Here is a 12473-nt window from a genome sequence, read left to right on the forward strand (position 1 = left end):
TGAAAATACACCGATTAAAGCTTTATCAGCTCCTGGTGAACACAGCGGTGGCCACTATACATGGAGGAAGGGATGCGACTGTTATAAACCTGTCATCTATTTCAAATACATCCGTTAATTAGGAAAACAGCCTGACTAAAAATACTAATCCTGAAAAAACATCCAGAAGTCTACTGCATTGTTATTACAGAAAAGTCCCAACATGAATGTCATCCACAATGAAGGCACTCTAACTGCGGAATATCATAATTTTCTATATTAAGCCATAATGTTATACGAATATTACAACGCTAATATGTATACGGTATTATTAGTGTTGGCAAAATAATTCGAGCAATCTATTTTTAATGTATGGATTGATGACAATAATCATAAGTTTAACATTAACTATAGGCTTATTGCAAAGAAGAAATGGATGTCCATGTATCTATTTGGCTACTAAAAAGGGGTCTTTTTCATTGGCCCATATTTAGCCTCTACAAAAACACCTACAGGCAACTGCTTTTGTGTTGGTGTTGATCAGAAAAGAAATTAGAAGAATTGACAGCTAAATCTCAAAATAGATTTTGATTTTATTTAGGTCTAACAATATAGATAAATATCATCTGATTCTGATTCTGGATATGTCCACAAAAACTTAGAATAAGCAGTTTGAGATAACCTGGTATTGCAGCAAGGCAATGTGGCAAAATTCAAACACAATACCAGCTTAGAAATAGTTAATATGTCTGTTTGAACTTTGTATGGGCTACCAAAACAACTTCCTATTCCAGGTAACATGATTTCCCTATTGCACCAGCATTGCAGTAGACTTCTACAGGTAGACTGCAGTAGGCCTAACAGACCTTTGTGCACACAAAGCATTGTAAGCTTTGAATTTGCTGCATGTCACATTTTATCTTTAAAGAGCTTTTAACAAGCATTCTGATCAAACAGAGAGCTAATGCATCAGTGTGAGGATGAGAGAGCTTTTGAGAGCTATGTTTGCACTGAGAGTTAAGCTACCTAGAGAACCTAAAGAGAGGTGTGTAAAATTGCTTTAGCTTTATTTAATAATGTAAATAGACTGTTTGCACAATACATTTCAACTTTTTAGTGTTCGAACCAAGACTTTCCAAGATATTTTTAAATCACTTTTACAAAGCATACAGTATAGTATAGTTTTACACCTGTTGTGTAAAAATCCAACTACAAGATACAATAGATATCCTGCTGGTATTACCTACACACCCAGAACTTCACATCTAGATGCATATTATCTACAGTATATGCCAATGTAAAAGAAAAAATATGAAACAACCCCTTCATGTTAAGTAGGCCTTAATATTGATTTGACAGATTGCATTTAAAAAAACGAGTAGTTTGATTTATTAGGCATCCTTGGTTGATCCCTCATGCCTTTCTGTGTGTGTGTGTGTGTGTGTGTGTGTGTGTGTGTGTGCACGCGCATAATCAGGAAAAACAGCTATTTATTTCAAAATGATAGCTTCCTGCAAAATGTGCTTTCAAGGATGAAGATTGGAGGCCCTTAATGTGGAAGATATTTTGCATTGATGTTATATTGCTTTGAATGCAGAAGATGGTGTGAAGAAATCTATTTGGACATCACTTTTAACTACAGAAAACATAAACTCTTTACAGGGAAAGCTGAGGTAGGCTACTTAAGTAGTAATGACATGCTGCATGAAGCCATTTAAAATGCAGAGGATAGAACTAAAATCCACCCTACAGTCACGATGCTCAATACTCCTTCCCATGGGGTACACAGATTTAATCAATATACAGTAGAATGTAAATTGTGCACTGCACCAAACCCCACTCTTAAGACTCTATCGCATGCACTTTAGTTTTTGTTCTGGCTTTTCCATAAGTACCTAATTCTCTGCAGCACCTTCTGTTGTGCATTTTATCACTTTGAGATTGTGTGACCGCTCTTGTAACCTCTACCTCTGGCACTAATGAGTGCAGGAGAAGATAGGGGCTGAATGTAATGCTGGAGGAGCACAGAGGTCCTGCAATGTTGCTGATGTAAGGAGACTTGCTGCAGATTCCATTGGAGGATCAGGAGAAGGGGAGGGTGGCATCTTGAATGGAAGAATGTAAGTTGGACAAGGTCATAAGAATTTGTTAAACAAGGGCAGTCATATATATCCTGTGAAAAAACAAATTATGATGAATAGCAGTCGCAAATATAGGAATAAGGAAACTCCACCAAAAAAAGTAAATGTATCAGTGATCTGCACATCTACAGTTTTGTTGCGTGTCCATTGATAGCGATAACAGGCAAACCTTTGGCAATATGTCAGGATAGTATATCTCACTGAGCATGAATGATGGTTAGATGATGGCAGATGTCATCATTAGTTATCATCATGCATTACAGTATTAGCTAAAGTATTGAAGCAGAAAAATGTAATCAAGCTATCAAACCCTTTTTTACAGTCTGCATCTGACTAAATTGGCTTTGATGTGAGCTTGTGCTGCTTAATGTATCTCTGTTGAAGCCCTTGAAATACCCTCTGTTAATGCTACGACAGTGTTTGCATCACTGGCTCCAACAGCACAGAAGGAGTTTCACATGCCGTGCAACAGAATTACGCAGCCCCTTTCGCCCATCAGCACATTCAGACACACAGATAGGATCCAAAACAGAGCATGACTTCAGGAACATATCACAACGAGTGGAAAAGCAAATTAGAAATTCACAGCAGGTTAGCTTTTAGAGTGCACTGCCCCTGACGGTGAGTGAGTCACCTCTCAGCTGTACAGGTCAGGAAAACAGCCTGCTAAGCAAAGGTTGGCGTAGCTATCCATGAGCTTTAATGACTGCAGCTATCAAATGACATGACCGACGTTAAACATAGCACTGCAGCAGCGGAAAGTGCATTTGCAAAATGCATTTGTCCAATAGCAGCGTGAGAGAAATGAATGATACTATGTGACACCATGTTACCAAAGCTGCAAGATGATACTCAAAACATTGTGAATCTTATCTTGTTATCCAGTCTTTGGTTTTACAATCATCATCATGAGTCAATCATCAGTGTAATCTCATAATGGTGTGAGCTGGCTACTATACAGAAGCTTGTATTTCTGTGATTTCTGTGTTGTCCTCTGTCAGTATCACTGACCTCTAGCATGAGGAAGCAGCACACTGACTTGACAGCCAACCCATTAGTTCAGGGCAGAAATTCCAAACACAAGATTTCATAATGCCTCACGATTACATTGCGCAGCGCATTCAGAGCTGAAGAAACAGGGGTCCATGATGTAGCAAGCATGAGCTATCTTGTAAAGTCAGCAGTTAAAAAAATACTTATCAAAAGGTGCTTTATAAAAGACTGAAGTGTGACCTCTGTGAAGCAGAGTTGAGGCAGTACAGCAGGAAAACGCAGCTGAAACATGCAGGAGAGCTGCAGCTGCCTGATCTCTGTCCAGTTCATTAGCAGCTGTTTTTATAGTAGGTGATTGTACCACCTGTCCCACAAAAGAATAAATATCTCATCTTTCATCTGTAGTATAACATTGAGATTCTGCATTCGAATACAGATAACAATTTTGATGATAATGATGCAGCCAGCTTTGCTCTTTGGGCTTTTGTGTGCTCAGCTTTTATGTAAGGGCCAACTGAAGCAATTAAACAACAGATTCATTTTGTTCTTTGTGGTTTGCTTCCCTGTAGTTCAAATGAAATTAATAGTTTATATATTTTAATAACAATTGCATTGTATTGTCAACTGGCTGCAGTGGAAATGCTGCAATGAAATAACTAAATCAATATAAATAATCAAACTCAAAAATATCAGTCTACTGAAAGGTGTTCACAATCCAAATCATTTCAGTCTCATAACTATGTGTGAGACGGAGATTATTTTTAAACACTCCCACTTTAAAGGTAGGTATTTCATGAAATGGTAAGAAAAGTGACATAATGGTGTTGAGGCAGGCAGTAAAAAAAGGAGACAAACACCAGCTGACACTGAACATACAGGATGTGACTGACAAAGCACAAATCTGGATTTACTGATTCATAAATTTCAAAGCTAAAATTAAAATCAGAACCCATGTACAGGGAGGAAATACATATTTTTGAAGATTCCCCAAATGAACCTATAATCTCCATCTCATTTTTCCCACCAACAGCTGAGAGCTCAGACATATCAGGTGACATGAAATGACCTCACATCCCCGGCCCTGTGGATCATGTGACAACAGGCCACCAACATCCAAATCCTCTCTGGATCAAACTACAGCATCATGTACAGTTGCAAAGAAGCAATCGCCTAAGTATGTTTATCCCAGGAGGGGAGCACTAATGCTAATAAAGATGAAAAATTCTAATCTATTAATGTGAATGCAATTATGACAGAGAGGTCTTCAGCAGAAAAATGGTGAGTTGAATTATTTTGCTTTTGAACACCAGATCATAGATTGCAGTGCTAACCAAGAAGCTGAACTCCTTGGGGGGAGTAAAGCTTTTAAAGCAGCAGGATCCTGATCAATCCAATTGTGATTTGACAGTCAGCTGGATGGCGACTGCAGATTAATTATCTATGTTAATTAACGAGAAATACTCTCGCCTAGGGAGACTCACCTGTCTAAAACCTAATGTTGTTCAAAAACACATCACATAAAGTGGAGTGGAATCACCTTAGACACAGTGTGACCCCTGATGTGAACCACCAGTTAAATTATTAATGAAGTGGCTGTTTTTATTTCAATTATTTTCCATCAACCAGACCTTTAAATTAGTTTGGATTCATAAGAGGTTGTCTATTCATGGATTTTTCCCAAGAGAGCAACCTCGCTCAGGATGGGAGTAAAGCAATTAGAGGCCTTGGTGGTGTGGGATCAGGTGCTCCCTTCGGACCAGACCGAAGGAGTATTGTGGAGGGCAGGTGATGGGGGTAACAGAGACAGGAATGAAAAAGGGAGAAAAATCACCCAGGAGTAATTTACCGCACTGCGGAAAGAAGCCAGACGATACTATAAATCTCCACCACTTCTCAATTCAACTGGAAATTAATTTTATCACAACTACAGGTTGACTCATTGATAAATCCAATAAGGAAAAAATATCTAACCACAAATATTTTCTTTTAACAGAGGAAAGAGTGCAAGGTTGCCCCCTGTGCAATACATCAGATGAGTGAGGGGTTATACTGTATGTTTGCCTGCTTGACTTCACCAACCACATGAGCATCAATAGCCCTCACACTAACAACTCTTCCCATTCTAGTGGCTGCACTGCCCACTGCTTTTAATAATAAAATGTATCTTAGCAACTACTACAACATTTTCTATCACCACATATGAAAGCTAAACATTCATCCAAACCCAACATCCCAACTGCACATCCAACCCCTCCTTTCTCTATTGCGTCAGCTATGCAAACATGGATGTTTCACTGTGTTCATGTACATTTAGGTAGTAAAACTCTGCCCTCTGCAGGACTTCAGCTGAACACAATTTATCTGCGTCGAGCCTGATTATCTTGAGCTTTGCAAGAGGAAATCTATATGAAGAATTGTTTATGATGGCGTGAAAACAAGTGTGAGGAGAGTGGATCTGCATGATTTCAACCCCTGCTGGCTGATGATGCACACGTGAACACGTGATGGAGGGAGACACAAGAAGGAGTTGGGGTTGTTCACCCACGGGTCTGCCGTGATGGGATGCTCCTGAGTCTAAACAGCATATGGTGCCTTCCTGGGCTTTAACACACATCCTACATGTCCAGCAACACAGCAGGATGCGTGATACACACATACTTCTAAATACACAAAATGTACACACACTTCCTTTCATTCATTCTCACACACAGCGTAGACATTTTGGATTTATGTAGGAAATGAGGTGCTCTGTTGTGATCAATGATAATTACATTAATTGAGAAAGTCACCAGATTAATAGATAATGGAAATAAATTGCAGCCCTAATAAATAATTAATGTTCATTGAACAACACAGTTCTTCAGCGATTCTCAGAGTGTGTCCATTACTGGATGTTATGTTATATTAGAATTTAGATTTGAGGTGTTGGACAGCGGCACTGCTTGTAAAATCTCATTTTAGTTGCATTGGATTAATACAAAATATCGCCTTCAGAAAAACAGTATGTGTTCATCTCATGATAATCAATCAGCAGACAATGTAATCTACAGAGCGTCCACAACTGTGAACCTCTAACCCTGTGATTGATGAAGTTGTCGTAGGACAACCGTCCCAGTGTTTCATTCTTAATGCTTGACTTCCCCACCAGGGCCATCGTCTTGATTCATGCAAACATTACATCATGCTGCTGGTTGTCCTTCAGCTGACCCCACGGTCAAGCGCTCAAATAGGAGGAATAACATGTACATCAAGCCCTCCTTGAAAATAAGCCAAAATTATAATGAAAGCTTGTTATTGTGGTATTAATAGATCCATACTGCATTTTTGGAATGGAAAAAATTGTATGTTTAGAGCTACATTTTCACTCAGCGTCAGCTGCTGATGGTGCTTACTGTCCAGGTCTCTCCTCCTGTGATAAATCATGCAGGAAAGTCGATAGAGTTGTTGGGATTTATGTGGGTTTGAGTCTTCTCTCTTGAAATGATTTGTCGTAGATGAGGGACACAAGCCTGACCATAAAAACAATTCAGAGGCACGAGTCATTTTTTTCAAATCTTCCACTGACAACCAAGGTCTTTGCTGTTTATAATCTTCACCCAGCATCCTTTTGGTTTTTTGATCCAATTGTGTTGCTGACAACTACAAGAAATCCATTTTAGGGCATCTTGGTTTATAGATACAATATAAAACTGAACAGTTATCATGAAACACATTTAATTACACCCATATTATATAGTAATAAATGCACAATTAACACAGTAATTATCCAGTTTCTTTTTTGTGTAAAATGCTGTAATTTCAAAAACAAGCCGTGAAAATCATAAAAATCACTGCTGCAGAGGCTGTAAAGTCAAAATATTGCTACAAGATGTGTGACATGATGGTACTAGATACACACAGTGCCTACAGTGACCTGCCATATGTCCCATCAGAGGACACACAGGCAGGCCTTGCTCCTGAGTCACAGCCTCCAGAAACACACTCAACATCTGCCATCCCCCTCACACAGCCTGTGGGATCACACATGCAACTTTCACACACATCACACATGGCCAGCTCTGCCTCAGTGTCACATACAAGCCTCCTCCATCACCTCAAACCATCCCCCAGTGCTTATCGCCTATAGGACAAGAAATATTCATCCATTTGACTCCGTTCTTACATAACAGACCTGTCTCACCTAGAGAAAATCAGATGCTGACCCAATCACAGTGCCTCCCCTTGTCCCCACTCTCCTCCTTCCAATAAGGCCTACTACAGTGTTAGTTGTGATAAATCTCCTGCACCCACCCCTCACGCTCTGCTCCTCCCTCCCTCTGTCTCTTTCCACAGCCCTTGTGATGCGTCTCACTCAGGTCCGGCCCACTACTCCCACCCTCGTGCACCTCCACGCCTTCATCACACGGGAACAATCTCCCTCTAACAGGCTCTGAATATGCAGATTGGTTAATTCAGCTGCAGTTGCTCTCTCTGTAAATACATCTGCAGCACTTTCCGAAGACTGAGCAGTGAATAAATGCTTACGCTGGGGCTTTTTTTGGTGGTGGTTGGGGGGGCATGGCTCTGTCCACGGCAGACTGCATCTAAGGATGGGATTTTAGAAGTGGGATGGGGCAAGAAGAACTAATATAAGATTAAGACTTTGACCAAGGCAAAGCTCAGGGCCCAGTTGGTGACTGATCCTGATCTGTGAAGGAGTAATTAATTTAATTGCGCTTTTCATCTTGGCTTAGTTGCATCTGCTCCTGCTGATACACTCTCTGCAACTCACCTGGTTATAGCCTCTGCAGCAAACATTCCTTTAACATTTCCCAAAACAGCTGAGAGGGCAGGAAAAATACTGCAATAAAAACAACATCTTTCTCCAAATCAAGGCACATGAAACAGAAACAGCAACCTCATTTTAGCATCCACACTGCACCAGGGATACAATGCAGGTAAAAGATCATTTTTCCATTGTCACGATGAAATATGATGCACATAAGAATAAGCTGCATATTTAGAATCATCTCAACATTGATCCATATAAAACACACATAGCAAAGTCGGCATATCCCCTGGAAAAGGTGACAGTTTACTATTTCTTATCATTAATCCCTGAAGTCGTCTATTTTAGAACAACAAATACAAGTCACACAGTGGTTGGATACAAGAGATTAGAGGTGTAAATAATAAAGAGAATAAGACTTGTGTCATACTAGAACAGATGGACTAATGCATCTCCCTAAAGCATAAAAAAAATGCTGCTGCTTTGAAATGGGACGAAGTGTTGTTGATGAACGCAGAAAAATAACTCCTGCTATACACAAAGGCATCGGGTGCATAAAAGACTGTAGTTTCCCCACCCTCTCCATCGCTGTTTTGCTTTCTGCAGCCTTAGCACTAAAATCTGATTCAAGCTTTCTGTGAACAAATGCGATGCTTGCCAACACAAATGACAGCGAGAGTGGGCCAGGGGCCAAAGTCCTCCCCTGACTATCAAGAGAGAAAAGCAATCAAAAGAAGCAATCGAAACAAACAAAGTCTTAACTACTATTGATTATTTAACTCTACGGGCTATGGGTCGATGGGCAATGATAGTTATGGACCTAAATTCATACACTCAGTTGATTAATATCTTCAGTTTTCTGTTGAAACAGCTGATCAGGTGAGATTTTGTATCAGAAAACGACTGCAGATCATCCAACGGCTCAGAGGCAGTGTTGTGTCTGTTGTGACATTTTAGTAGGATGCAATGGAAACTGCTCCTCAGCTCAGCATCCTGCAGTCTCATCACTCACTGTAAGGCGGACCGTTACTTCCATCAGCTGCATTTCAGTTTGGGCAAGTCAGCAAGTTTTCCTCTAGTGCACACACACAGCCTGTACAAAAGAAATATACCGTGGAAAGGCCTGGAGCCCTTAGCTGAGCTCTCAGTCTCTGATGAGATAGTGGCCTCTTGAGCCGTTTGAAGTGTCCTCTGAGTGGCAGGCCATAAAGACAAATGACAGCGATGTGGTAAGTCACTCTATGACTTACAGAGCAGGAGAGGATATGAGAATACAGCGGCACTACACTGCCCTTTCCATTCAGATGAAGGCTTATGATTACTGTGTATGGCTCAAAATCAAGGCCACCACTAATCTGTCAATTACAGCCTAAAAGCTTCCACCTCCAGCATATCACTGTAAGGTTGACTAGATGGGAACTGAATGGTGATTTTATAATTACTTTTGAAATGTAGGTCTTTTGTTGAATCAATCATGACAATTCATTTTTTTTGGGTGAGACAATGATTCATAAGTGTTGCCAAATTCCCTGTGCTGTCATGTTTTCACTGTTTTTAGCCATGCTGGTTGCGTGGTTTTAGGGATGCAAATGTTGGAAACAACTCTTGGATGGATTGCCATGAAATTTTGTACAGACTTAATGGTCTCCAGAGGGTGAATCCTGCTGTAATGACTCTGGTGATCCCCTGACTTTTTCTCTTTTATCACCAGCAGGTTAACATTTTTGCCTTTTAGTGAAATACTGTATCTCAACAACTAGTAGATGTGTTGCCTTGAAATCTGATACAGACATACATGTCGTCCAGAGGATGAAATCCTAAAGACTTTGGTGATTCCCTAACTTTTCTTCTAGTTCCACCATGAGGTTGACATGTATGGTTTTGAGTGAAATATCTCAACTTTTGGATGGATTGCCATGAAATTATATTCAGATATTGATGCCACCCTCAGGATGAATTGTAATAACTTTGGTGATCCTCTGACTTTTCATCTAGTGGCATCATCAAGTCAAAACTTTAACATGGTAAACATTACAACTGCTTGACATCAGGATGTTAGCATTGTCGTTGTGAGCATGTTAGCATCCAGCCTCACAGAGCCGCTAGCATGTCTTTAAACTCTTAGTCTCGTTAATATGTCAGCATGTCAGTGAGTGGCTTAACTTTCTGTGACACACAGCACCACTAAGCTGAGAGGTGTTACTTACAGGAGTTAAAGATATATGTAATACATGTATCTTAGAGGCATTCAAAACTCTCATGTTTAAAAAAAGCCTATGTTACAATTGCTGACCAATACGTATCAATAATTCAACCAGCTCAGTGGTTTTGTGATATCCTTTAATGAGATGGAGTGTTTGAGCTGAATTCACAGTCAGGTCATAGCTGAGCTGTCAACGCGATATAATTCCCCTGAGGCTGAGGCCCTCCAGCAGTCTAGAAACAACATAGTGCATGTGTGTATTACAATTATATCTGCTTTGATTTATGCACATCAGAGCTCTGATGCGAAAACACAGCTTTGTGAATGAATATGCCTTTTGTATCTAAAAACACTCAGCAAAGGGTATTTCATGATAATTTAGTGTGACTATAAATACAAGCATTTTAGAACATTTAGAGGCATTTAAGGATTGAGACAACTGTTTTCTGAATGTGAATGTGGACGAAAGATGTGTGTGTGTGTGTCTATGAATAAAATGCTCAAACTAAATTTCTTTTTAGAAACCAATATAGTGAATCTTGAATCTCAACAGTTATCATTTTAATACATTTGACATCATATAATCAAGTGTTGCAGTTGTTATTTGACATTTTGGGAAAGACACTTTTCACTTTGCTGCCAAAAGTTTTCTGAGAAGATCAATACCACGCTCATGTTAGTGTGGCCAATATGAAGCTATAGCCAGCAGCTGCTTAGCTTAGCTTAGCACAAAGACTGGAAAACGAGGGAAACAGCTAGCATGGCTCTGTCCAAACTAACAAAATCTGCATTCCAGCACCTCTAAAGCTCACTAATTAACACATCGTATCTCATTAGTTTAATCTGTACAAAAAACAAAGTGTAAAACTCCATAAAACCACAACATGTCGCTTTTAACCTTTGGTTTTTGTACAGATTAAACAAGGCCAGGCTAGTTGTTCCTGTGTTTCCAGTCTTTTTGCTAAATTAGTCTATTTGGCTGCTGGCTGTAGCTTCATATTTAGTGGACGGACATGAGAGTGACAAGTGTATTTCCCAAAATGTATAAACATTCCTTTAAGGCATCGTATTGATAGGGCACAGGAATAACTAATGCAGATACATGCAAATGTAGATCTTATTTTTGAAGGGTGGTGCAACAAAACCTTTTCAGGACTGCTTCAAAAAGGTTGACAACAACAGGAAGATGAAGTCTTTACTGTCATCATCGCTAAACTGTAAATGTTAATCTGGGATCTGTTTCACCAAATTTGCAACATGCAAGCTGCAATTTGCAACAATATTTTCCTATTCCTTTAATTCCTTTAAAATTTCACTAATCAAAGCAAAATCCATATTTGCAGCCCATGAAGGAGAATGCAAGGATTTGCTAAATTATCTGCAATTTGCAAGAGATGATCATTTGTGAAATGTGACTCTGCCATCATTTGCGATCTGTGTCTGAGCAGTGCTCACAACGGGCCCCTGGTGCCAATTCCAATGTTGCATCTCTTCTAAAAGTGGTCTGTAATGATTTTGCTTTGTCATTGTGTGTTGTTTATCGTACTGCTTTTATGTTTTTACCAGAAGACAAATATATCCTAACTTGCTTTGTGTAACCTTTTTTGGTGTTTGATGTGGTGAGTGATTGGATTATATTTTAAATAATGCAATGTCTGTGGTTTCTTTCAGTCACACACAATCAAATACAGAGGCAGTAAAAAAAAATCCTGCAGGACTATTCATTGTCCTGCACAATACCTGCATAATTCCTACAAGACTCACAACTGAAACTTTTTTGTATCTGTCAGTACTATGGCCTTTCAGTCATAACCAAATTGTTTGTTCTGTACATTTTAGTGTCTGTGGTTGTGTTTGCCTTTGAATCAGTTTACTTACATTGGAGTCAAGGAGATCAATGCTGTCCAGACTCTTGCTCCTGTGAATGCGGCCCTTGATGCGGCGGAGTGATGGTTTGCCCTGAATGGTGCTCACTGAGGAGGCTGCTGTGATGGAGCCAGCGGTCGGGCTGGGGTGTATCCTGAGGGTCAGCACAGACGGGGGGGGGGACAAAGAAAAACAACAGCACTACATCAGGGCAAGTAAGTACACATCCAGCATGATTGTATCACAGCAGGACAACGTGCCACAGGCAAGACTGAAGAAGAGGAGGAAGAACACAGTGGTCATGTTTCTGCTTTTCAAAAGGCCACAGTCCCCCGCTGGATAAAATGGCATTTAAAGAAATCTATAATTGGATTTAATGTCACAGAGGCCCTGTAGGGGAACTGGTTTGAGCTCAGGAAGCACCACAGCTTCAAACACAGAGGGCCTGTGCAGCCCTGTGGGCCACAGCAGCCAAACTGTAGCTGGGTCATGGTGAGATGTGGGGAGGAGGCACACTTGGCTG

The 12473-nt window shown here is 40.1% G+C and overlaps 1 protein-coding gene across 14 annotated transcripts in view; it reads right to left on the minus strand.

Annotated features, from left to right (window-relative positions):
- tjp1b (tight junction protein 1b) overlaps positions 1-12473 on the minus strand; it is a 73360-nt gene that overhangs the window by 34986 nt on the left and 25901 nt on the right. For all 14 annotated transcript variants that reach the window (XM_044193032.1, XM_044193019.1, XM_044193016.1 and 11 more), the window contains one exon: positions 11963-12104. In XM_044193032.1, the coding sequence (XP_044048967.1) occupies positions 11963-12104 (142 nt within the window). The remainder of the gene's footprint in view (positions 1-11962; positions 12105-12473) is intronic.

The sequence above is a fragment of the Siniperca chuatsi genome, linkage group LG4 (genome assembly GCF_020085105.1).
Source record: "Siniperca chuatsi isolate FFG_IHB_CAS linkage group LG4, ASM2008510v1, whole genome shotgun sequence".
Classification (NCBI taxonomy): domain Eukaryota; kingdom Metazoa; phylum Chordata; class Actinopteri; order Centrarchiformes; family Sinipercidae; genus Siniperca; species Siniperca chuatsi.